General features: G+C 40.8%; 2 protein-coding genes across 6 annotated transcripts; both read right to left on the bottom strand.

Annotated features, from left to right (window-relative positions):
• Window positions 1–4,528: 4,528 nt before the first annotated feature.
• Window positions 4,529–18,136, bottom strand: PCNP (PEST proteolytic signal containing nuclear protein; the record flags this gene model as incomplete). Of its 4 annotated transcripts, XM_080919318.1 has the most annotated exons (6): window positions 6,227–6,365; window positions 7,434–7,489; window positions 7,751–7,833; window positions 10,614–10,688; window positions 12,594–12,808; window positions 18,052–18,136. In XM_080919318.1, the coding sequence occupies 5 exons, from the start codon at window positions 18,113–18,115 to the stop codon at window positions 7,453–7,455; spliced, it is 474 nt and encodes a 157-aa protein (XP_080775444.1). In that variant the 3' UTR covers window positions 6,227–6,365; window positions 7,434–7,452. The 4 variants fall into 4 exon arrangements, with proteins under 4 accessions (XP_080775442.1, XP_080775443.1, XP_080775445.1 ...); XM_080919316.1 differs by lacking the exon at window positions 7,751–7,833 and having other exon boundaries at window positions 4,529–6,365; XM_080919317.1 differs by lacking the exon at window positions 7,751–7,833 and having other exon boundaries at window positions 4,529–6,365; window positions 10,614–10,685.
• A 3,883-nt stretch (window positions 18,137–22,019) lies between these two features.
• TRMT10C (tRNA methyltransferase 10C, mitochondrial RNase P subunit) lies at window positions 22,020–25,805 on the bottom strand. 2 transcript variants are annotated; one of them, XM_080919659.1, is made up of 2 exons: window positions 25,516–25,805; window positions 22,020–23,556 (listed from the first exon to the last, which is right to left on the bottom strand). In XM_080919659.1, exon 2 carries the CDS (start codon window positions 23,533–23,535, stop codon window positions 22,303–22,305), a length of 1,233 nt encoding a protein of 410 aa, XP_080775785.1. In that variant the 5' UTR covers window positions 23,536–23,556; window positions 25,516–25,805; the 3' UTR covers window positions 22,020–22,302. The 2 variants fall into 2 exon arrangements, with proteins under 2 accessions (XP_080775785.1, XP_080775786.1); XM_080919660.1 differs by having other exon boundaries at window positions 25,585–25,805.
• Window positions 25,806–26,019: the final 214 nt, after the last annotated feature.

The following is a 26,019-nucleotide window of genomic DNA, read 5'->3' as shown; positions in this document are numbered from 1 at the left end:
TGAAGGTCAGAAGAGTGTTGAATCTTCTGGAACTGGAGTTAAAGATAATTGTGAACTGCCATGTGGGTGGTGGGATTTGAACCTGAGTCCCAAGAGTAGCCAGTGCTCCTAACCACTGAGCCATCTCTTTGATGCACTTGTTTATATAAACTATCTTTATATATTCTGTTCACAATTCTATTAAACCTGAAGTCCCTTCTATTTTGTATATTAAATTAAACTTCAACTCTGCTGATGCTGTAAATTTATCAGCACATGTTGACGTATGTGTGTGTGTGTGTGTGTGTGGTGAAAGTACTAAGAAAATTTCAGTGTACCATTTTTTTATAGTGTTAAGTTTTGGAGTTTGTTGCTACTTTTGTTCAACTGCTCTCAAAGGGTATGAGCTTTTCTCCGTTAGAGCCTGCCCTGTTTGTGTGTTTTCCTGTTATCCATCTTTCATGTTGAACCTGGATCCAGAAAGCAACACTGTAGCCTTTTAACTTGTAGTCTTTTGGCTGGAGAATACCTCAGCTGCGAAGAGTCCAGTTCCCAACAACCACACGGCAGCTTACAATCATCTGTCATGTGTTTGCAGAGGACCCAGTGCCTTCTTCCGGCTTCCGTGGGTAGCAAGTGCACAGACATGAAAATAAAACATTGTAGCCTTTGGAAGATAATTATTAGGTCATGAAGAAATGTGTGCTGTTAGCTGGACTAGGTGCTTGTAGGCTCTTCTGCCTGATCCATGAATCACTGCTCTGGTATATTGTTCTAGCGGCACAAACACTGAGCCAAAGCCTATTATCCTTATGTTGAGGATTGGACCTTCCAGGACTGTGTAGATGGTGACCGCCCTAGTGCGAAACTGCAATTTGAATTCTTCAGCAACGAGAGGCAGAGGCATTATGCTGGTGAGCATTTTGCCTGGTTTACACTTTGAAGGAGCTCACCGGTTTATATGGACCTAGTCATCTCACAGTTTATTAGAAGCCTTTAAGTCCAATGATCTCAGCATGGCATGGTGGTCATCTTTTAGTCCCCTAACTGGAAGGCAGGGATAGGCAAGATCTCTTGACTTCTAGGCCAGCTTGGGTCTAAATAATTATTTCAAGGACAGCCTGAGCTACCTGTTTAGACTCTGTCTCAAATTAAATAAATAAAAACCCTTCAGACAAACGAACAGTACTTCCGCAAGTCCTGCCTGGCTAGCCTCAAATTCAGAGATCTACCTGCCTCCCGTGTGCTGAGATTAAAGGTGTACACCACCATTAGACCCAGTTTGGTTGTGTGTGTGTGTGTGTATTTGGAGAGGGGGAGGGGGAGAGAGAGCTATAGAGGTGCCCACACAAGGATAGGCTTTTTTTTTTTTTTTGCTATTCAGCTTTGCTTTTACCATCTCCGAGCATCAACAGTCTTTATGCTAATTTTTGACATCTGAGTTCAGTCTTTCTGCTTCTGAGGGGAGGGTTGTCTTGAGACACGATGTACACTGTGTAGCCCTCCCTGTGGCTGACCGGGAACTCACTAGATAGATCCCATTGGCCTAGAACTGATGAAATCCACTGGCTGGCTGGCAAGTGCCAGTGTTAAAGGGGTGCATCATGTGCCAAGCTCCCCCTTTGCTATTTCATTCTGCCTTTAGTATTCCCTTATATACACTTTAGAATTGTCTTCGCAATCGCTGAAAGAAAAACATACTGCTATTCTGCCTATATTTACAGTGACTATAAATAAATCTTGAGAAAACTGGTATCTTTTAAAATTGATTTTTAAAACAATTTCATTATTTTATGTGTATGTTTTACCTGAATGTCTGTCTACCCCATGCATGCCTGGTGCTGGTACAGGCCAGAATTACAGAGAATTGTGAACCACTATGTGGGTGCTGTCAATCAAACCCAGCCCCATGGAAAAGCAGCCAGTGCTCTTAACCACTGAGCCATGTCTCCAACCCCATTTTCTATTTTGGAGACAGGATTTATTTTTCTCTGGCTGGCCTTAGAAAGGCCACAAAGAACTTGCTGCCTCACCCTCCTGAGTGCCAGGATTAAAGGTGTACATCACTAGGCCTAGCAAATTTGAATTTACTTCCTGAACTTGCTACTATGTCTCTTATCTGGACTACTGTGGTTCCATTCTTTGCATCTTCCCTTAGTATGTCCAGGCACTGTGGCACATCAGGCAGAGAAGGATGGAGCAGAGTTCTAAGGTCTGCTTTCTTTCCTAGGAGTGTCTGGACCCAGTATACACTGGGTGAGAAAGGATGAAGTCCAGAGCAGGTGGTCCAGCAGTGAATGTGAGAGAGGGCTCTCCTCCAAAGACTTCAATGTTACAGTTCTTTTAGAAAGCCATTCTCGGGCTGGAGAGATGGCTCAGTGGTTAAGAGCACTGGCTGCTCTTCCAGAGGTCTCAAGTTCAATTCGCAGCAACCACATGGTGGCTCACAACCATCTGGAATGGGATCCGATGCCCTCTTCTGGTGTGCCTGAAGACAGGGACATTGTACTCCCATATAAAATAAATAAATCATAAAAAATAAAAATACAAAAGGGCCCCTCAGACTCATGTGTTTGAATGCTTGACCCATGGGGAGCAGCACCTTAGGTGTGGCCTAGTTGAAGGAAGTAGGCTTTGAGGTCTCCTATGTTCAAACCACACCCAGTGTGGTAGTCCACCTGTGAACCAAGAACTCTCAGCTCCTCCAGCAGCATGTTTGCTTGGACACTGCCATGCTTCTTACCATGATGATAATTGGACTTAACCTCTGAAACTATAAGCCAGCACCAATGAAATGTTTTCCTTTATAAGTCTCTTCCCAGCAATAGAAACCTAAGACAGTAATATGAATTTAGTGGGTATATGAATAAAATGTCCCCAAGATGGGACATTATCTCTGAAAAGCAGAAACCCACGATTTTGAGTGATAGCACATCAATATAAATGTATAATATATATACACACACGGGCTAAGCACACTTAATCCTAGTATTTGGGAGGCAGAAGCAGGGGAATCTGTAAATTGGAGGCCAGCCTAGTCTACACAGCAAGTTCCAGGACTGCCAGTACTTAATAGACTGTCTCAAAAGAAACTAAGCCAAGCCAAGAAATGTGCATGGGAGGGTACTGGCTGTTCAGTTGGTGGAGTGCTTGCCTATTATGAATGAAGTCCTGGGCAGTCTCCAGGATTAACTATATAGATGCAGTGTAATCACGACACTTCGCAGGTGGAGGCATGAAGCTCAAGAGTTCAAGGACACCATCAGCTTTTAGCTGTTGGACCAACTTGAGATGTGTGAGATGCTTACATTTTTTAAACAATGTTCAGTTTTGTTTTTATGTGTGGTAATTAGGGGGCTGGCCATTATGATGTGTTTCAAGGCCATTGCTCAAAGTTCTTATATCTTTGAAAGTAAACTGTAGCTCAGAGCTGATAATCACTTTAGGTCAACCCTGTTTTCTCCCAGCTACACAAGTAATGAAGGGTCAACATAAAACAGGACTAAACAGGAAGAAATAAAAATAGTATTACCACCTCCTGACCAAGATGGGTCCTAGTGACCAGGCTGCCCGAAAAAAGCTTTCCTTATTCCTGCTCCACCTCCAAAGTTCCTGGATTCCACAAATGCATTATTAGTAGAGTCTGGGTTTTGCTGGCTGTCAAACCCAAGCCTTTTGCATACTATGCAAGTACTCTCAAAATGGGGCTGTCTCCAGCTTCTGCCCTTACATTTTCTTATTCTCTGTTATCCTTTTTGCTAACCCAAGGATAAGTGTTCTCTTCCTACATCTGATGCCTCTATATCATAGATTTCTTAGGTTTAGTCCTTTAATTAAATCACTCCTTTTAAGTTTTTAGACATCCAGGTGGTGGTAGCAGCGCCCTTCAATCCCTGCAGAGATGGATATATTTTGAGGCCAGTCTGCTGGTCTATAAAGCGAGTTTCAGGACAGCCAGAGCTACTCAAAGAAACCCTAACCCTAACCCTAACCCTACTCTCCCCCTCAAAAAAATGATCCTTTGACAATTGGGCCACGTTCAAAGGATATCCCTAAGAGGCCTGCTCCTTTTTTGTAGGGAGACAGGGAATAGATCTGAGGAAGAGGGGAGGTACTAGGAGTGTGTGTGTTGGGGGGGGGGAATCACAGTTCAGATGTAGTGTAGGGAGAGAAAAGAGAAACTCTTGGATTGTGCGCTTACCTACATGTGTATAGTGGCCCATATGCATAGGCACTCACAGTAAGTACATGTGAAAAGGAAGAGTAGTTAAAGAACTCAGCAGCTGGCAATGCAGTTCCTCTCGGACAGAGTACATTGTAAATGGGACAGAATATCTGCAGACCAGCGTAAGGCAGAGTAATACACTTACTCTAACAACTCGTCTAATAAGCAGTATGTAAAAGATTCTGGGAACACGCTTCTAAATGATATCTTCACAATCTGTTGTGTCTCCCTGATCCTACCAGCATGCCATATACACAGAATACTTTTTAAAACGTTTTTTTCAAAGGCACAGTAAAAAATTAAATTAGAAAATAAGACTACCACCAAGTTTGACAAAATTTATTGTAATTTTAGTAAAGACATTCAGCTCAGTCGTCTCTCTCCATCTTGACGTCAGGTTAACTTGTTATTTGAGTCAAGTAAAGAATATGTAGGAGAGGTGTTATTTCAACAAACAGTAAAGTGGACAAATAGACAGTTTGCAGACATAAAAGTTAAATTTATGTATCTTGATATACTTAAATCATGTATGAACTAATAGTGCTATGTACATTTCCATCGTTTTACTTGGGGCTTGTTAAGTAAACTAAAATGAAGTGAACGGAGTGTTAGGAATATCGCAGGCTGCTTCTTGGAAGTCATTACATTAGGAACTGCTGAAGTGAATAATCACCACCCACAAAACTCGCCGAAGCAGCCCCCAAATAACATTGTAATTTTCAAGGACATTTTATCATTTCTTTTGTCTGTGACTATTAAAGATGCATTAACTGTCACATTTAAAAAGCCCATATACAATACAAAAATACAAAACAAACACCCTAAATACAGAAATCTAAGAGCGTATGCGATGAGAGACAATGGAAATGTGTCTGAAGAAGCATTTCTGTCCTATTTCAGTCACTAAATGTGCTTTTGAAACCACTGATGTGTATGTAAGTATGCATATACTTGCATATGTATATACTTAAAATATTAAGTATGTATATACTTAAAATAAGCCATGGAGTTGTACGAATAAGAAATCAATGTGAATTCAATTCAAACCAGATCTAGTAAGTTAGTAACGTAAATGCTTCAAAAGTCACAGAAGGTGTGCTGCCGCCTCTGCCTTCATACAATGTTAGACCTTCTTTTTGGTATTTAAACCTTTTAAAAAGTAAAAGCCAGCCAAATACTTAAAGCAGTATGTACACTGATATTTTTGGTGGTGTTTTTCTTTAAAAGAAACAGCTTCCTTAAGCTTTGCCTCAGGTTCTGGTGGAAGTGCTTATAGAACTAGAATGGAAACCAGGAGAAGCACCTTCCAAGTACTGACTTACTTTGGTAGCAAATAGTGCCCTTTGAAGAACCCTGAACAGAGACAAGCTCCAGTAAAGTGGGCCAGTTATAATACTCAATGCTTCATATGGGAATTTTTAATGAAAAAGAAATGTTTAAAGAGCAAAGCGCCTGCACCACTGATAGCGAAGCAGCACTAGCAGACAATGGCCCAGAACACGTGAAATGCCCATAGGAAAAGGTTTACTTTAATTCTATCTAAATTTACTTTCAGTCAATAGTCCAGTAACATTGTCTTCTCAGTCCAATACTCCCTCTCGGTAAGGCTGATCCAGGGAGCCAGACAGTCGGGTGAGAGGGGAGAAGTCAGGAGAGGAACTGCTTTCAGTTTGAAGTACGCAATAACTTTTGGCTTCCCTCTTAATGTGCTAATAGTTGTGTCTAAAAAAATATGCAATTCTTAGAAAGGTACCACTTCTGATTTCTTTATTATCTGTAAGCCTTGGAAACTAATCATGTGAAACTACAAAATTAGCAAATGTCTTGAAATCTGTATATAAAACATAAATTACCTCTAATTGCAAACTCTCATTTATTAGTGTACCACTCAATCTTTTTGAAAAAAAGAAAAAAGGAAAAGAAAAAAAGAGGAAAGAAAAACGGCTCCAAAGCTAGTCTTACACCATTCTTTACAGAAAGGAGACTGCTCCTTCTACCTGCACCCACCCACACCCCAATCTCAGAACGCTTCACTTAATTGTCTTGGTCGTGGACGTTTCCAAGATGAGACTTTATATTTCGCTCCCACAGCTTCTGGTTATCGGAAAAGCCATGCTTTCCTTTATTAAAGGAGTTTGGTCCGGCTGATGTTGGTGTGTCCCTGTGTTAAAAAAAATTCAATATAATCAAATTATTGTTGTGGTCTATTTTAAATGTATTAATATAATATACATTTGCTTAGCGCTCATTATAAATACAGGCTGAGTAGCAGAAGCCCACGCAGAGGTCTTTTGAATGCCCTTTCTCTAAAGGGTTAAGACTTCACTTCAGAATGTATACAGTGAGGATTAGAGCAGAGAGGGGAACCTGGGGTTTTCTATTAACCTGACTTTTCAAGATGGTGTCTCTTTTAGTCAGGCCTGCTTGGAATGCAGAGCTCTGCCTCCCCTTTGCCCACCATGGTGTTCTGCAGGGCTGAGGAGAGCCTAGAGACAAGCACATCCTAGCCAAGAGCTCTAGCACTGAGTCCTCACACAGATGAGGGATGATAACATACACTTAAGAACAGACACCGCTATGGCTCTAACACTACTGCTGAGAGTCGGAGGAGCCATCTCAGCGGTGGAATTCTTATCAGGAATACCAGGGCAAGGGTTCAGTTCCAGCACCACAGCAAACAGAAAACCTGTTGCAAGAGAAGTGACCTAAAACCCACAAATAAGGTTAAAAACTAATTTGGTGGCTTATCTCAGGCATTTGAAAAAATGAAACAAAAATGCAAAGATATGTAAAAGAGAAACATGTAGTGTCAATGTTCTGTAAACGCCTGTTTCAGATGTGTATGTGGCATGGTGCACACTTTTACTCTCAGAACTCTGGAGGCAGAGGCAGGTGGATCTCTTCGAGTTCAAATCCAGCCTAGTCCATATATTAAGCTTTAGGACACCTAGAGCTACAGTGAGACTGTCTCAAAAATAAACACAATAAAAAAGGGTATGCATGTGCATTTTTTCTTGATTGGTAATAGTATCAGATTTATTTACATCCTAGTAATCACAGGCTGAGCCACTACTGGGACTATGGATTTAAGAGATCGTGGATAGATTTAGATTTTAATTCTTTGTAAGCTCTCATATGGGCACAGTATAGGTTTGTGTAAAATCTGTAATATATGTATTCTTCCCCTTGCTTTCCCTACAGCTCTGTAATAATTATGAAAGCATGGTACCTTCCAATATTCTTCATCCTCATCTTTGCTTCTGGAGGCATTTCTTCTGGCTCACTCTGAAGAACAAGGAAATGGAAATGAATACATTTTAATTACCAATTCACTTGGTTCCTAAGAAAGCTAATTTTTTTAAAGTATCTATAACATATTTTTATGCCATAAAAGGAGTAAGGTAGTAAACCTCAACATTTACTTTAACAATTACTATATTGTTTTTAATCTTGGGGCTGAGGAGACGGCTCAGTCAATAAGCATGAGGACCTGAATTCAATCCCCAACTCTGCTAGTATAGTGGTGCCTGGCTATAGTTCTGGTACCTGGAAGGTAGAGACAGAAGGATCCTAGGGCCTTGCTGGCCAGCATGTCTAACTGAATCATCAAGTTCCACGCCAATAGGACCCTGTCTTCAAAACAGAAAGGAAAGAAAGAAGGGGAGGGGAATGGAAGGGAATCAAAGGAAGGAAAAAAAGGTGGAAGCTAACTGTAAAGACACCTGATGCTGAGCTCTGGCCTTCACATGTGTATGCACATGTGTATAGGCACCTGCCCTCAGAGCACACACACACATAGTTAAACCAGACTATATTGGGTAGGATAAAGAGAAAGTAACTCATATGCTAATTACTCAGAGACATATGAACTTCATGTTCACTGACACTTTTCACACTGGCGAGACATGGCATTTGCCTACATGTCTGATGTTAATGGTTCAAGAAAATATCAAAATACATACAACAGAAAAATTAAGATTGTGTATGTGGGGGTGTAGGGATAGGCATAGGTGCCCCAGAGGACAGAGCCACAGTTACAGCTGCAGACGTGGGTACTAGAACATTAAGGTCCTAGAGAAGAGAAAGCATTCTTAGCCATTGTGCCATCTCTCCAGCCTCTTTCACTAAAATATTTTCAACCATAACAAAGAATAAAACAAAAAGGAAACAAAATTAAAAGGGTCAGGTGCTAGTACTCAGGAGGTAAAGGCAGAAACTGGCAGATTTTTGTGAGTTCCAGACCAGATAGAGTGGACTCTGTCTTTAAAAAACAGGTGGGGGGACTGGAGAGATGGCTCAGCGGTTAAGAGCACTGACTGCTCTTCCAGAGGTCCTGAGTTCAATTCCCAGCAACCACATGGTGGCTCACAACCATCTGTAATGGGATCTGATGCCCTCTTCTGGTGTGTCTGAAGACAGTGACAGTGTACTCACATACATACATACAATAAATAACATCTTTAAAATTTTTCTTGAAAATTAAGGAAGACAGCGAATCATGATGTATAACTTTGAGCAACAAAGCTCTAGCCTAAGGCCGTGTTTACTTAGGTATAACTCTCCATTTGCAAAGATGAATTAATACACACTGCGAAGGAGCACATGGAGAAAACACAGCCGCCATGTTAACATAGCCCACATAAAGCGCTACTCAATATAGGTAACAACAGTTCCTATTTACATACTTTCCCCACTTTCTACGTTATCTTTTCCTTCTGGACTTGTACGACCAAAAGTTTTCTCAGTTGGGTATAGTAGAATGGTAGGAATATCAGAAGTTCAAGACTATCCTCAGCTATCTAGTGAGTTCAGGAGCAAGCCTCAGCTATTAGAGTCTCTGCTTCCAAGACAAGACAAACAAAATGGTCAGATACAGTGTCCTATGCCTTTAATCCCAGCTTGCCTAATATACACAATGCTCGAGCCAGGTTTGTTCCTCCACATAAAAACTGGGAATGGCCAGGCAAGGAAGCACAGCACCTTTGTTCCTAACATTTGGAAGGCAGAGGCAGGAGGATGTATATGAGTTTGAGGCTAAGAGTTCCAGGACAGCCAGGGCTACACAGAAACAGAAATGAAAGTGGATATAGCAGTGCATATTTGTGATCCCATGCAGGAAAGGCAGAGGCAGGAGGACCTGATTGAGAGGCATCCTTAGCTGCATACCCAGCTCAAGGCCGGTCCTTTTGAGATGTGAGACCATGTCTTCCATAAAGAAAAGCTGGACGCTATACGGGGCATGAGAGAACTAGAACGACAGCACAGCAGACACCTGGAGCTCACGCTCAGCTCTGTGGAATTATTTACACTGTTATCCCTGCTACAGATGCACACACAGCACAAGGTCATCCCTGAAGACCAACTATAAAGTTTGTGAAAGAAGCGATAAAGGTCAAGTGTGAGAGGGCTGGTGAGGTAGCTTAGTGGGTAAAGGTGCTCACCACCAAGCCAGACAGCCTATATTCAATCTGAGGGACCCACAGAGTTGAAGAACTAACTCCACAAGATGTTTTCTGACCTCTCTACATTTGAATGAACATGTATAACACAGATGTGTGCACACACACACACACACACACACACACACACACACACAAACGTTAAAAAGAAAATGTGCAGAGCCAGGCATGGTCACATACGCTTAAGTGACTCATACTTCCTAGTATGTATTATTATAAGCATTTGACGTGGATCTTATAGCAATATATTTGTGTCAATAGACACAAATTAAATTTTTAGTTTTGGGTATGTACCTCAGTGGTACAACAGTTGCCTGGCATTTACAAGGCACTAGACGCAGGACCTAGCACCACACACACACAGAAAAGAAAAAAAAAACAATTTTCTTAGGCATTACAAAGAAATTGTACCAATACTATTTTACTATTATCAATTTAACTACCATTAGTACAAATTCTAATTTTCTATTAATTTCTTCTTCTCTTTTAAAAAAGCGTATTACTTTTAATTAAATATGCACGTACAAATGTGTGTTGTATTGGTATTTGCATGTGTGTAGGTGCCTTTGCAAGCCAAAGGACCTAGGTCCCTTGTAATTGGAGTTAGAGGTGTTTGTGAGCCACCTGATATGGGTATCAGGAATCCAACTCTGGTTTTCTGGAAGAATAGCGCATATTCTTAACCCGAGCCATCTCTCCATCTAGCTATTATCTTAAAAGTACTAGTTAAAGTAAAAATAAGGGCCATCTGGACAGCATATATGTCAAACAGTTGGCCATGTAAGCCTTTCTGTCAGCCCGGAGACATTTCCTGGACCCCAGATAGAAGGAAACAACTGATGCCCAAAAGCTGTCCTAACTTCCACCTGCACGGCACACATGCCTTTCATGCACACACGGTCTTTAAAAATAAAGTAAAGTAAAGTGAAATAAAATAGGTATTAGCTTACATCTTCATCTTCATTGAAAGCTGCTGCTACTGAAAGAGTTTTTGGAGCAAGAGTTGGAACTGTTTCCTTAGGCTTCTGAAGAAGAAACATTTAACAGAATTATCACAAATAAAACTTAGAGAGCCTTGTTTAATAAATTAATAATTGCTCTTACAAGATTCAATTTTATCCACTTTAATGTCTTAATAAGCATACACAGTAAAGAACTCAATATTTTGGTCAAATCCATTATACCTTTGAAGAATTACCAGCAGGTGGCTTTTACTTTATAAATTTCATATATCCAGTAGATCTTGTCTGCCCCACAGCATCCTGCATGGACCACAGTGCCTTTAGAAGGCAGGCAGCATCCCACTGACTTTGTCTACCATTGATCTTTCCTGGTCAGCCTCCATTCTTCTCACTGTCCCTTCCACTGCAACACCAGTGATAAATGTTTTTAAGTCCTCGAGCTTAAAAACCTTTGCCTTACAAGCTCCTTATGCTCAGATCCTAATTGAACACTTTCTTTCCCTCTGTCCATGATACTAACCCACGGCCTTCCTATCTCACCCTTAGCACTACCCAATAGGACAATTACTAGAAATAACATATGCCATGGTGAGTGACAGAGACGGTCTAGCATTTATAATGAGTCCTTGGTTTCAGTTCAACATGGAAGAGAGAGGACACTACTCATTCACACCCTTTTGCATCCTTTCTCAAACTAGTGATGTTCCTAAGATGTCAAAGGGCTTTAGTCTTGAGACTCCTTATTATGATATGCAGTCCTTTATGATTTGGTTCTAACACCTCACTTTGATTGTTGTTTTCCTGAACTTAAACTTTACTAAAGAAGCTTTCCTGAACCCAATTCAACCACTTAATAATTATTAAATCCCATTAATGACTTTAGAAAAAGAAGGAACTGGACTCAGAGAATGCCCAAGCAGATTAGAATTACATGAGTACATGTTTAGTGTTTAAAAAAAAAGTTAAATAGGGTATGATCAAGATACTGTATAAACATACAATGTATGTTTAAACTGTTAAAAGAGAAAATAAAAATATTATTTTTAATAAATCAAGTACTTATGCAATTAGTTCTGTGTGATTTTCAAACATTACAAATCAAGAACCAGAGGATATAGAGAAAAATGTTAATGTAATAAAAATAGCATAATCTTTTTGTTTAGACTCAGGTTTTCTTTTTAAAAAGGGGGAAATTTTTCCATGGTGGGGTTTGGAGTTCTGAGAAATGGCTGCTTTTGTTTTTTAGGAAAAAAGCTCACAGACTCTAGTGAGAAAATGAAAATTCAAATTGTACATTTAAGAAATCTCTGAAATGAACATCTGTGGCATAAAGAAAACAATTTTCATCTGACCTTTACGAATTAAGAAACAGAAAATTCTAACCAGGATGAACTTACTACATTAATCCTTTATGTTACAGAGAGCTGATTTATAGCGATTTCTATGATTTGGGGCACACAGTGCTAGGCACCGACTCCCGAGTGCTAGGCATACACTCTGCCACAGAGCTACAGCACAACACAGTATCACCTTTAATGTGCTTGTTGTTTGTTAGATTTCTCGGCTCATACCACAAGGTGAGACAAACCACACCAAACCAACACGGTTCCACATGAGCCGAGAAGTCTAACAAACAACAATGCTAGTGTTAAGATTTTTAAAAATTCCCAAATATTTTTCAAAGATTTTGTTCAACTAAGAAAGGTTCTAAGTGATTACTTTATAAATCATGCATTCTTTACACTCAACTGCTTTGATAGAATTCATAGGCCTCTCCTAATGTGGTCATTATTTTCTGACTTACAAGTCATAGCCAGTTATAGCAGTTTACCTATTAACACTTGCTTTACTATATATACTATATAACACATGCACACACACATGCTCGCTTGCACGCACAGACTCAGAAGAACAGACTGATGAAGCCAATCTTTAAGAAGCATTACAAAAGCAAACAAAACAACTCACACTTGCTCCGAGTCTAATGGAGATGGCGGATGCTTTCCTTGCCGTCTGACTACCTATGGCAAATCCAAACTTGGACATCTTTGTAGGCTTTGTTGGGAGGTCTGCAACTTCATCTTCAGCTGATCGCTTTTCAGCGCTGCGACTGGAACTTTCCCCTCCATTACTGGAAGAAACAGTCTTAGTTTTCACAGGTTTTTCTGCTTCTTCTTCAGGTCCTGGTGAAGTCGAAACAACTTACCAAGATGAGCTATTTTTACTGAGCAGATTGATGGGAGCAGCAACCTCAAAAACCATCTTTACAAGGAAGATACCTCTGCAGCTGTCACCTACTGACCCAACAGTCTCTTCACTGCTTGTTAGAGTGTACAGCAGGAACTGAGATTGTGTGGCAGTACAAGAGTCTCCCATGAATTAACTAGCATAAAATACAGAGCAATTTAAAATTATAAACACAGAGTTCACAAAAAGTAAATACCCGCCAGCTAAACATTACCTTATTAATTGTACATTAATCTTGGTTACATCTATGGAATTTTGATGTTCAGAAACCAAAACCAACAAATTATATTATATAAACTAATTTATACATAATTATATGGCAATACAAAACATCTAGAATTGACTAATAAATTATAATATTTTCAGTAATGTAGTGCTAATCACACAAAACTTCTAGTCATGAACATAACTACTGATAAACTACACCGAGAATTCATTCAGTCTATACAGTCTTTTCTTCCCTCCTTCACCATACTGAATAATTCCCAGGGCTTTGTGTATACAAGACAAACATTCTACACTGAGCTAGATCCCTGGCTAATCCGTAGCTAAATTATGTTCGACTTCAAGGTAATCTTTTGAGAGTTAACCCTACTCTGAAAGCTGGTCTAGCACCTGCTCTAAGCTACCTATAAGAGATATTCAAAGTCAGACTTTCACTTACATATTTTCTCATGAATCAAGACCTAATCTTCACTTCCAAGAAAATACACAGATATATACACATGTAAAAATCAAGATGTCTTCAACAATTTTGCTTGTTTGTGTTTAAGTCAATAATGACTTCATGTCTTGAGTATCTTAGGTTTGTTCATAAATAAGACTATTTAAGAACATACTGAAAAGACTGAAAGGACTGTTCCATTTTTTTCCCTCTCCAGCTCTACCCTACAGGATACATTCTGAGACAATTCAAACTTACTTGTAGAGAAACAGAACACCCTGTAAGTGACTGCCTTGGTAAGTTCAATAAGAAATGGGGCAAAGCTAGAATGGAGGTTGGGGGAGTGTCAAACACAGTGACTGACAAGTAAAAGAATCAAAGACTCAAGACTTCAAGTCTAAATCTATGCAGTTTGGTAATGACACATCTTTAGGTTAGTTAGAAATTCATGCACAAAGGATTGAACACAGGGCCTTGTATAAACTATTAAGTACTATAAGTGGCCTATATGCCTGAATAGTTTTCTCATTCATTTCTAAACAAAGTCTAGCTATATTGCCCAAGGCCAGGCATTTCTGTAACTTGTACACATCCTGTTCCATCTCCATGGTACCAGGAACCATGGGCTTGTATCACCATGTTAAATCAATAACAATCACTCTGAATAGAGTATCTGATTTGCTAAAGATTAAATAAATAGATAAACTACTTTCTTTGGATTAGGGCTTTAGTTTGGGGATTTCCAGGAGGCAAAAGCAGCACTGAATAGTCCTGAGGTGCCATTCATTTGTTTACACATGAGTATCTGAATTAAAAGAATGAAAGAGTAACTGAGAACCCAACTTAAAACATAATTTCTTAAACTGGTAGTGGGCCTAGACTTGTAATCCCAGCACTCAAGACAAGCCAGGAGACTCGTCTAAGGTCACCATAGACTAAAGGACATTCTAGACAGCTTGGACTAGAGACTCTGTCCTGTGCATTTTACTTGCAATCTTAAATATATTTAAGCAGGAACTGGCATCTACCATTGTATTCTGTACTCTTATATGAAGACATAAAAATTTATCAGCAGCTGGCTCAGCAGTTGAGAGTTTACTCATCTTCCAGAGGACCCTAGTTAGAATCCCAGCACCCACACAAAGGAAGCTCACAATTCCCGTAACTCCAGCTCTGGGGGATCCAACTCTTCTGGCCTTCCTGTCCACCTGGATTTATGTGCTCACACCTACACACAGACATGTGATTAAAAATAATTCTGTGTACCAGATGTGGTGGCATATGCTTTTAATCCCAGCACCTGAGAGGCAGAGGCCAGGAGGATTTCCCGGAGTTTCAGGTTAGCCAGAATTACACAATGAGATCCTGTCTCAAAAACAACAAAAATAATTGTAAGCAATCTTTAAAATAATGTATTTAAATAGCATCTTCTGTTCACAGAGATATGGAGAGCAGGGAGTGAGGAAGGTGAACAGTATGACTGGCTCTCATTTCTTAGTATGAACAGGTTCGATGAGGCACATAGGTTGGTGTTTTGTCTTCATATAACCTTAGCAATTATGTAGCAAAATACACAAAGCAAAAAGCAAACAAAACAATGGACTAAAATGGGAAAACAGCAGACAAAATATATTACTGACTGTTATTAAAATATCTGTAATTTGTCATTTGTAATTAAATATTTGTAATATGGATCATTAGAAAATTATTTCAAGCAAATATGAGTGTTGAAATTTATCACTGAATATCAACACTTAATTCATTAAGTACTGAATGTTCTTTAAACTCAAACTCGTTTAGCATTTGGAACTTCTAATCAAGGATCTCTACTGAGACATTTTGTTTGTGTTTGTTTTGTGAGAATGAGTGTCACCATGCAATGCTGGCTGGACTGAAACTCACTGTGTAATTAATGTTGTTCAAGAGTACTTCAAACCTCTATTTTGAACTCTGAGGGATACTCCTACCTCCGAATTCCAACTGCTGGAATTCAGCATTTAGCTTATTAAGACATTTTGTATTTTAAAACTATGGAAAACAAATGTTCAATGACTACTGATAAATACTGTGAATATCTTTAGTACTGTGAACTACAATGAATAAACAAGCATTTTAAAATCCCCTTTGATTTTTAAAAATAAGTTATTTTTATTTTATATGCAATGGTGTTTGCCTGCATGTATGTCTGTAAGGACATGTCAGCTCTTGAAGTCACATACATTTATGAGCTACCATATGGGTGTTGGAAATTGAACCCAGGTCCTCTGGAAGGGCATTCGCTGCTCTTAACCAGTGAGCCATCTCTCCAGCTTAAGTCCTTTCAATCTGTAAGCCAGCATTATACAAAATGCTAGCTTTTAGATGAAAGAATACTTTAGTGAAGACTTCTGTCTACATTGTATTCACTCTAAGCGTGTAAGCTAATACCAACTAAACCATGTAATTTTTCTCTTTTTCTGACTAGCTTTGATGGGACAATGCCACAAAGGTACCATTCATGAGCCATGTGAACTCTGGTAGCTTATCTGGGGAGAAAGAAAAAACCAAAACCAAAACCAAAACAAGGACTCAAACAGCTCTGACAGAACAGGTAGTCCATGAGCTATCTTGACACAGGAAATATACATATCACTGAAGTCTCTCTTGCATAACCCTTGATAGCTTGAAATGGCTATGATCACACATTAAGTTGCTTGTCTCTAATCTCTCTAAACTGCTACTTAAGTTAAAGAGCTACATAACCTTAACCAAAAAATACGAAAAAGAGTCTCCCCAAGTAGACTGACATGAAAGAGGTAGTGGAGACAGGTTAAGTTTAATTATGGAGGTAGTCTGTTTACTAAAATAGAGCACAGCAGTGGATTTCATCCTTAACATAAATGAGGCCTTGGGTTCAATCTCCAGCATCAATAACAAGATTAAATGGGTAGGAAAACTACTCATATTTCCAACACTGTGGACTGTGTGACAGAAGAAAAGTTGCCAACTCAAGACAAAGTTTTCCAAGAGAGCTGAATACGTGCCTCAAGCTTATCGATTTAATCCTATCTATGGGCAGAATGTTTCCGTTAAGATTCCTCTGTATAATCCCATTATGTCTGACATGAAAGTGAGCTATACAAAATGAGGCACAGTATGTAGAAAAGGACTGCTATTTTAAGTTACCAACATAACAAAATAACCTATACAACCCCTAACACTGTTAAAATGGAAACATCATTCACAAGACAGAATGTTCCTCAACTGAAAGGGTGGGAAGTACATTACACATGGATTTATTTAGACACTTAAGGTACATTTTAGCAGTACCTTAAAACAATTTTCTCAGTCAAATCGTAGGGATCTTAAAGTCAAGGCCACCCAAGATACTTCAGGCTAGTTTTTCCTCAAACTACTTTCAACAATAATGGAGGAGGTCTAAAGTAAGAATTAAAATACTTTCATTAGCTATTTTACTAGTTTATTTAAAAAGCAAAATGAGAAAGAGACCTGACAAAGTGGCCACGACCTGTAATTCCAGTACTTGGGAAACCTAAGCTAAATGAGATCCTAGCTCAAACGGGATGAGGGTCTTCGGCAATTAAACTTGGGAGACCCTACTTTTTGCCTTTATGCGATCCTGAGTCTATATGTTCTCACATTTAAGTATTTCAGGGATAAGACCGAAGAAAAGCTAGACCAGCGAAAGGCTAAAACATTCTAAACACGACATTATTATCCGCTCACGTGTGTTAATTATCCTTACGACAAAAGGGCGTGGGAGAAAAGAGACTACGTATTTCTTTTCCTTTATGCACACCATCAAAAACTACGGTGATAGGAGAAACGAAAAGATAGCTATAATCTGAGTTTAATTTCGCGACAAATTACAGGAAGATCACACCTTTCTACCATGACATTATTTTTTAATCTGACATAGACTGCACCGTTAGCAGGCTAAGAAAGATACTGTAAAGAAAGCGAATCAAACCCTAATTTCAAGCTTTTGCTGCTTAAGCTAGATCTCCCCCACCCCCAACCCCCGCCGCATCGCCTCGACTTTTGCCATCGCAGGGTTTATAAATGTTGTGTCTGAAAATATAGCAAAGAGTGGGCTGGGGTCGTCCACCTCCTCCGCGAAAAGAAAGCATCGAACCTAATTAACTACGTGTAACCGAGAGGCCGGAGCCCTCGGAAAGCCGGCATGCTGCCAGTGCCCGCGGCGGCGGCTCGGCGCTCGCGCGGGGCCTGATGCGCAGCGGGCCCTGAGCTCTCTGCTGTTTGTAACCAGCCCAAGCTCAGTCTCCCACCTCCCTTCTCACGGCCCGGTGATAACTGGCGGCCTCTCGGCGCGGCCCTCGATCCCCCCCGCGGGCCACACCGGGCGTGCCCGGCACTCACCAGGGCCCAGCCCCTGGCCGGGCGAGCGTCAGCTCCGCCCGCTCCGGAGATGCCGTGGAGCCCCCCCCCACCCCGGGAAACCCAAAGAAAGGCCGGAGTAGCCCCCGCAGCCCGCGACGCTGGGGTTGTGTTCACCTCCGGCGGCTGCGGCTCGCTGCGGCTTCTCAGGCTTCTCCTCTCCCGCCTTCCCGTCCGCCATCTTCCCCGCCGCGGCCTCCCCCTGCAGCCCGGGCAAGAACGTCACGTCTCCGCCCAGTAACCACAAAGCTTCGGGCGGGCCAACAAGGCCGCAGCCTAGAGCGGTCCTGAAACAGGCGGCAGAAGCGGATGTGACGCCACTGGCTTGCCGCGCGCAGGAGTGGGGTGGGACTGTGCTGTGCGGTGGTGCGTCCGGGTTAGTGCGGACTTGGTGGCCGCGGAATCCCAAGTTTTTATATGCTCAGGGGTGGTCGTGGCTGGTCCTTCATTTTATGGGACGGGGTTGTGCTCTTACGGAGAAAACAGCAGTTATCGGGCGCCGTCTAGTGTTGACACCATTCGTTCATGCACTATCGTTTAATCTCCAGTCCAATCCAATGTGAAATTATCGTTTTCATTTGTGTAATGACACCGAAAAGCAATTTATGGAAGATCACGTATGAAAATTGTAGCGGAAATTTTTGCGGTTTTTGCACTCATGAAGAATTCAGGGCTAGAGAGATGGCTCAGTGGTTCAGATCCCAGCAACCACATGGTGGCTCACAACCATCTGTAATGAGATTTGATGCCCTCTTCTGGTGTGTCTGAAGACAGCTAGTGTATATAGTAAATAAGAAAAAAAGAAAAGCGTGAGAGTTGTAGCAAGCAAGCAAACATTATTAAAAGCAGAAATAAGTATACATGGCAGTCCAGGGCGCTTACTGATCTTCCAGAGGACATAAGTTCAATTCCTAGTTGGGTTCTATAGCTGCCCCCTCCCCCAGTTCCTGGAAACCCGACACCCTCTTGAAGTCTTTAAGAGTTCATTTACACTCACTTGCATATATTCACATTCGTGTAAAAAAAAAAAAAAAAAAAAAAAAATCCCTGCTACACTCTCAAGGGCAGGAGCTGTCCTTCCGAGGGAAAAAGGTGGTTTGGTCTACTGCAGTTTGGAGGTCAGTGGGCCTTGGATCTACTCTATTCATCCTTTCTCCACGTTTAAAATAGGCTCCAGCCCAGCTCCAACGTTCAGAATTGCTTTGAACTAGAAGTTAATTCACTTCTGGGTACTTTTCGAGGAATTTTCTTTAGTCCCATAACTGTCTACTGGTTAAATCATCCTATTCTTTCAAGGTAAAAGTATCCCACTGTGAGAGTTTTGTAAAAGGGAGTGCCAGTCTTGTTTCTTAACCCACACAGGCACAAACAATAGAACAAGAACTGTCTTGTAGCTTTCCCTGCCATTTTGCTAGCACCTTCATTTGTCTTTTACTTAACAGTAACCACTCCAGGCCACTTCTCTTTCAGGTTGGAAACTCCTGTTAAGTCCTGCCCCTCCTAGACACTAGTAGATTCATTTAGCATGGAATGAAATCCATGGATTATGTGTATGTTACAGCCTCATCTGTTCCTTCTTTTTCTCTGTACTTACTCAGCCTTCTGTCCAAACTTGGCCAATTACTACCTGTAATAGATACTCAGTGTTAGAGAATATAGCTTAATCTGTCTTCCAAGCAACAGAGTTAGTTGTCCACAGACCTGCTTTTACTTCTCTGTAAAGTATCAATGGGCTGTGGGTGTGTACCTCAGTGGGCCAAATGCTTACCTGACATGCAAAACACTGCATAAATGAAGTGGTGACAATGTCTAATTCCAGTACTTGGGAAGTGGAGGTAGGATCAACCTGGGTGCATGAGAACCTGTATCCAAACAAACAATACTAGTACCTTTTCAACGGGTGATCATGGGATAAAGATACCATCCTTAGCTATACAGCCACTTCAAAGCCAGCCTGAGCTACATGAGGGCCTGCCCCCCAAACTAAAACAGAACAACGTGGATGTTGGTAAGGTAGTTGCTATATTGAATCATCCTGTTATTTTAAGATCAGAGTCTGGATCCTGGTATTCCCATAAAGCTGGGATGCCTACAATCCTAGTGCTGGAGAGGCTGAGACAGGACCTCTGGGGTTTGCTGGCCAGCCAGTCCAGCCAAAAGAGCCATCTCCAGGTTCAATGACACCATTTCAAAAACTAAATTGGCACCAGGGATGGTGGCCCATGCTTTTAATCCCATACTCAGGAGGCATAGGCAGGTTGATTTCAAAGGCACCTTGAGCTTTAGTGAGGACATCTCAAAATAAAACAGCTAATCTACACACATATGCATACCTGCATGTACATATATGCACAGAAAAAAATTAAAAAGCAACCACTGTTCATAGCACCTTGTACTGGAAGTTACCTAAAGAAAAGCTGTTCAGTCTTTGTGAATGAGTAACTCAAGCTTCAAGTAGAGGATGTGCTAGTTTAGTAAGGACATTGTAATCTAAATTGAAGTTCTCACTAATTTAGCACACAATCATATGTAAGTAACCAGGAAACTATCCTATAGCAGTATTTAATTCCTGTTTGGGTCACCATTTCTCCTATATGGCTTTACAGGATATTATTTAAGATTCTCACATTTCTTGAGCCATTAATACCTGGCACTTGGGAGGCGGAGGCAGGTGGATGCCAGTGAACTCAAAGCCAAACATATACCCTTTCTCAGGGAGGGGGGAGGTTATATATTACCCTAGATTGCTGTTTTCTCATGTAAACTTGGCTGGCCTTCAATGTGTTGTTAACCTGAAGCCTTGGTTCCCAGTAAGACCCCAAATCCAAACCATGTGGTTGAGACCAGAAAAATAGCTGAGCCATCAGAATCCAGGTTCAGTTCCCATAAACCATGTTGGACAACTTACAATTTACCTGTAACTACAGCAAGGGATAAGTTTTCTTCTGGGGCAGGGTACACAGACACACATAATATATTCACACAAATACACATCAAGTAAATAAAAAGTGAAAATGTAACCGTCTTACGAGGGTTTCTATTGCTGTGACTCCATGACCACCGCAACTCGTACAAAGGAAAACATTTCATTGGGGCTAGCTTACAGTTTCAAAGGGTTAGTCTGTTGTCATAGCAGGAAGCATGTTGGCATGCAGGCAGATATGGTGCTGGGGAAGAAGCATGGAGTTCTATATCTGGATCCACAAACAGGACTGCCACGTTTTCATGGCTTGAGATCTGAAACTTCAAAGCCTACCTCCTCCGTGATGCACTTCCTCTAACAAGCCATACCTACTCCAACAAGGCCATACCTAAGAGCGCCACTCCCAAGGACCTATCTGTGGGTGTCATTTTTATTCAAACAACTTCTAAGACATGCTTAAACAGTTTGTGGCTGGAGAAACAGTATTTCCTAGAAATGCTATCCATACAGTAAGTTCTATGTATTAACCAAGTATTTTTTTCAGCATATTCATGTGGGTATATGCCTGCATGAGTTGTTTACATTTTGTACAGGTGCCCTTTGAGGCCAGAAGGTGTCAGGTTCACTGGAACTGGAGTTTCAGGTGGTTGTAAGCCACCCAAAATGTTGCTAGGAACTTAAAGTTCTCTGCAAGAGACCACTGATACATCATCCCAGTCTGGACACAAATTTGTCCTAAAAAATGTGTTTTACCTCCAAACTCAATTTTGATAGTATTAGGAAATCACCTAACAAGCCAATTTTTGGACAATCAAGATTGTTAGGCAATATAACTTAACTTGGTGCCTGTAATATGTATTGTATAAAGGCTTTAATTTCATAATTACAACTTCAAATTTAGAAAGTTTTCATCTATTTTCTCATTAAAGAACCATTTCTAACATTGAAAAAGAGTATGTATAATGGAGACAGTACTGGTAATAATGCCTGTAATCCTATCATTTGGGAAATGGAAGGAGAAAATCAGGGTTGAAGCTGGCATAGGTTAGATACATGCCTTCCCTCCCCCCAAAGAAAAACTCACAAAAAACCCAAATCAACCCTCAAACCAAAAAGGACAATAAAGTCTGATATTCAAAGAATTGATTAAAAATAACTGCTATTAACTTTTATTGTGTTCAGTTCTAGGTTAATCTATAAACTTCTGGTTGTTTTTACAACAAATAAAACAATGTATTTTCAAATCTTTAATGATAGACCTAGTCTGGCTTTGTTACAGTACAGACTAGGCTACACAGAAATCCTGTCTCAAAAAAGCAAACAACAAAAGGCAAACCTCTGTTTATCTAAAAAAACTGCCTTTAAGAGATAATTCCATTTAGGAATAAGTACATCCCTTAACAGTACTTCCCCCATGTTTACTTCTTACTGCTTTCTCACTTAGGTCACCTTTTCCACTTGTGTGCATTTAAGGAGCTTTTTCCAAATGAAGTTGTTTTCTTCAGTTTCCTAAAAGCTTCCTGAGACTGCTCAGAAACCTCTAAATAGCCAGTATGCTTTCTCCTGGGAACAAATTTGAGAGCCTCTTCCCAGTTACCAGTGTTTTTCAGGCAGAGCAAAATTCGGATCATTTGATCCAAGGTGAGATTTTTGTTACCAACGTCCCATTGTAAATATTTATCTAATGGAAGGCATTCTGTTGCTAGTTTCAGCCGTTTAGCCTTGGCTAGGGATGTTCCCGTCTGTGTATTTTTATCAACAAACGATCCAATTATGTAAATTTTATCATGCTTGAAGGTAGTCATAACATTGGGAGAGTCAGCAGTTAAATATATAATACTGTCCTTTGGAAATAAATCGACAGGAGACTTTTCTGTTGCTGTTAAGAGCAATTTGTCCCATTTTTCTCTATAACGTTTAACTAGCTCTCTATGATAAGCACTATCTATTTTAAGATTGCAGAAATAAATGTGAAAAGGATCAACATCCTTTCTGTTCCATCCTTCACTTTCTAAAAGCTGAGAAACAGTATTGTGCAGTTCAGCTGGTTTCATGTAATTATCGTAAGACATGTCAAAAACCAAAGGCTGTCCAAACTGCATAGCCTGGACACCCTTCCAACCCTGAGCAATATTGATCTGCCTATCCCAGAGTCGAAGAAACATGAAGTCCTGTTGTTCTTCTCCCATGGTCTCTAGCAACCTGGCCCTTTTTGCTTCTTCCCTGGCTGCTGCTTTCATTTCCTTCTTTATTTGTTTAGCTTTTTTCATCTTTTCCTTACCAAACAAATACTTTAAGTATTTCTTTTTTGCTGATTTAGAAGCACATTCCATAAGGGTGTTGAGTTCTTCTTCAGTAATATGTTCTGGTACTTCTTTGCCAAGCAATCTCCACATCTCAATTAATTCTCTGGTTGCAGCTAGAGAATCTTCATCCTTGTCTGAGACAATTGAAACACCATCTTCTTGAATGCTAGATTTCATTGTAATTTTCCACCCATCCAATTCTAGTTGCTCAGGAGGCGATGTACTGTCCTTATTATGACAGGACAAAGAAGGTACTTTGGAAGACATACATCGCTGCAGAACTCTTGAATATAAATCACTTCTCTTCCTATGAAAGGTATATGGGGCCAGACATCTGGCAAAAGGTCTTAAGAAACGAACAGTTACATTCATTTTCAAGAAATGTGAGGAATCCTATAAAAGAAAAATAAAACTAAGTTAAAGATTTTAACACAATTAGGGATATTTTGATCCTACATCCATCAGGGACAAGCCGCTTGTCAGCTACCATGACTTTAAATTTATCTGCACTAAACTTGGAGAAGCCCCATTTGTCTAGGTTGTGTATCTTCTGGCTGTCAGAAAAGCTGAAGGTGGCTCTAACAGGGTCACAGATTGGTGTGTATAGACTGATGACCTGACCAATGTTCCACTGCCCACTGTGCCCTGGGACTTCCCAGAAAGCCCAAATACTTGTGTAGAGCCTAGGTTGGAAACAGCATTGAAATGACTCATGACTATGCACCTGAAAACTGTCTCCAAGGTCCCTTTGGGCAACCTGCACATTCAACAGGCTGCATACACTACCAAGGAGGATGCTGTCTGCAACCATTGCACACCAGAATTCCATGAGGAAAGGAACCTGGTCGGCTTAATTGGCTGCAGAAGACAACTGAGCAACTGATTTCTGAAGTGCAGAGGGAAACCTTTGAAAACCTTAGATGTTGCACACCACTAATTCAACTCCTAAGCTTGTGATCACTTACCGGTCAAAAAAAATTTTTTTAATGTGTGAGACAAGGGTCTTGTTATGCTGACCAGGGTGGTGTCAAACTCATCATTGATTTGGGTGAGCTGCCTCAGCCTCTGAATAACCGGCCCTATAGCTATGCACCACTACAGCCTGCTCCACAGTATTTCATATAGTAAGTTCAACATATTTTTAAACAGAAGGTTGACTCAAATACCCTTTTTAGCTCTGTTGTACTAACAGGCCTAGATGACCAATGTAACTACACAGCAAAGTTATATGGCAATTATAGGGCTGAGAACAAGATGCTATAACCTTCAGACGCACATCCAATCTTGAGATCCTTTATTGAAAGCAACAATGGAGGTAAAATGCAAGGTTGCATAAGATGGTACCTGATTTAAAAACAACAAAACAAAACAAACCTAAAGGGCAGCCACACAAACCTCTGTGCTTCCAACACAGAAACACAAAGCAGCAGATTAAAACAGATAGCCCCACTCCTTCCCACCCAATACAGTCATAACTTTGTGTTCCATTCAGAGCCAAGTTCACTGATGTGGGGTAAGCAGGTTTTTTGCAATATAACCCTTTACTTGCCTGCCTTCTCAGATGTACATCGTTTTCCACTTTAGAGCAGAGTCCTATTTTTTTTTTTGTAACACCCTGTCCCCATGATAATACTTGCTTGTTTTCTCCACTAGAAACTAAAGATTATATTCTATTAGCATAACGACTGTGCCTATACAGTTAAACGTGGCCAGCCCGGTCTACATATTAAGTTCTATGACAGCCAGAGATACTGTTAGACCTTGTCTCAAAAAACAAAACCATTCAGACGTTAAATATTTAAAAAAATTAAAAATAAAAACTGGTATCAGACTTTTTAGAAATCTTATTTAACTTAAAATCCTCAGGCCCTGAATTTGACAAAGTTATCTTGGGTCAGGCATGACTGTAGGCCTTTTCATCCCATGAGACCTTGCAAGCATAAAATAATAGTTAAGAATTGCCTTTGTAACTAGTAGAAAGGAACTTTTACAATACCATAGAAATTAAAACCTAAAAATAATTTTTTATACGTTCTCCACTCTTCAACGCAGGCTGGCAAATTCCAGATAGATCTCCTGCCTCTGCCTCCCGAGGTCTAGAATTATAGTGCTACCCCACCATACTCATTATAACAACCAACATTTTAAAAAGTTTTAAAGTTCTGTGTGTGCGTATGTGAATGGGGTTAATTGTGTGCGAGGCCACGCCGGTGCCCGGAGAGATCAAGGCATGGGACCAGAGACTCAGGCAGGCTGTATCTCTCATAAGCTGTCCTACGAGGGTGTTGAAAACCATAGTGAAATCCCGTGCAAGAGCACGTTGAACCACCTCTGCAGCCCCCGAAAACTTACACTGTAAAGCGCGATACTGGAGACGATTTTGGTTATCGCGGCTTCTGCTTGAGGTATTGAAGTACTTACGACTTAAACATCACAGCTTCCTCTCGCCTGTAGTTCTTAGTGCACATGTCCCACAACCTGCATCCTGGAAAGCCAGCGAATCTACCCAACCACAGAGCACCGGCAGAGAGAAGCCCACAGGTACCCAGAGCGGCCCCGGATGGAACAGCAGGACGTCGGAACTGGAGGGCTGCAGGGATCCGCGAGCACACCATGTCCTCCACCGCACGAGACCTAGACAAGAGAAGGGCTTCCGCTGCAGCCGCCGGAAGTCCGGCACCACCGGATGTCCCGCCTCTCAGGGCATTGCCTCTGACGTCTAGCTTGGATTTGCAGTTTGTTTCCCCACCCCCACCGCGCCTCTCGCTCATTGGCTGTCTGTGAGTCCCTGTGAAAATGACGTTATGAGTCGACTTGTGGGCACGTCACCGATGGCCTGCCACCCTATTTATTGCT

This window comes from Micromys minutus (assembly GCF_963924665.1).
Source record: "Micromys minutus genome assembly, chromosome: 7".
Taxonomy (NCBI): Eukaryota; Metazoa; Chordata; class Mammalia; order Rodentia; family Muridae; genus Micromys; species Micromys minutus.
Note: the sequence above shows the minus strand (reverse complement) of the source record. Positions and strands in the feature narration are given on the sequence as shown.

Excerpts from the sequence above, each read along its gene's own strand:
- TRMT10C (XM_080919659.1), bottom strand. The coding sequence starts at position 23,535 with ATGAATGTAACTGTTCGTTTCTTAAGACCTTTTGCCAGATGTCTGGCC.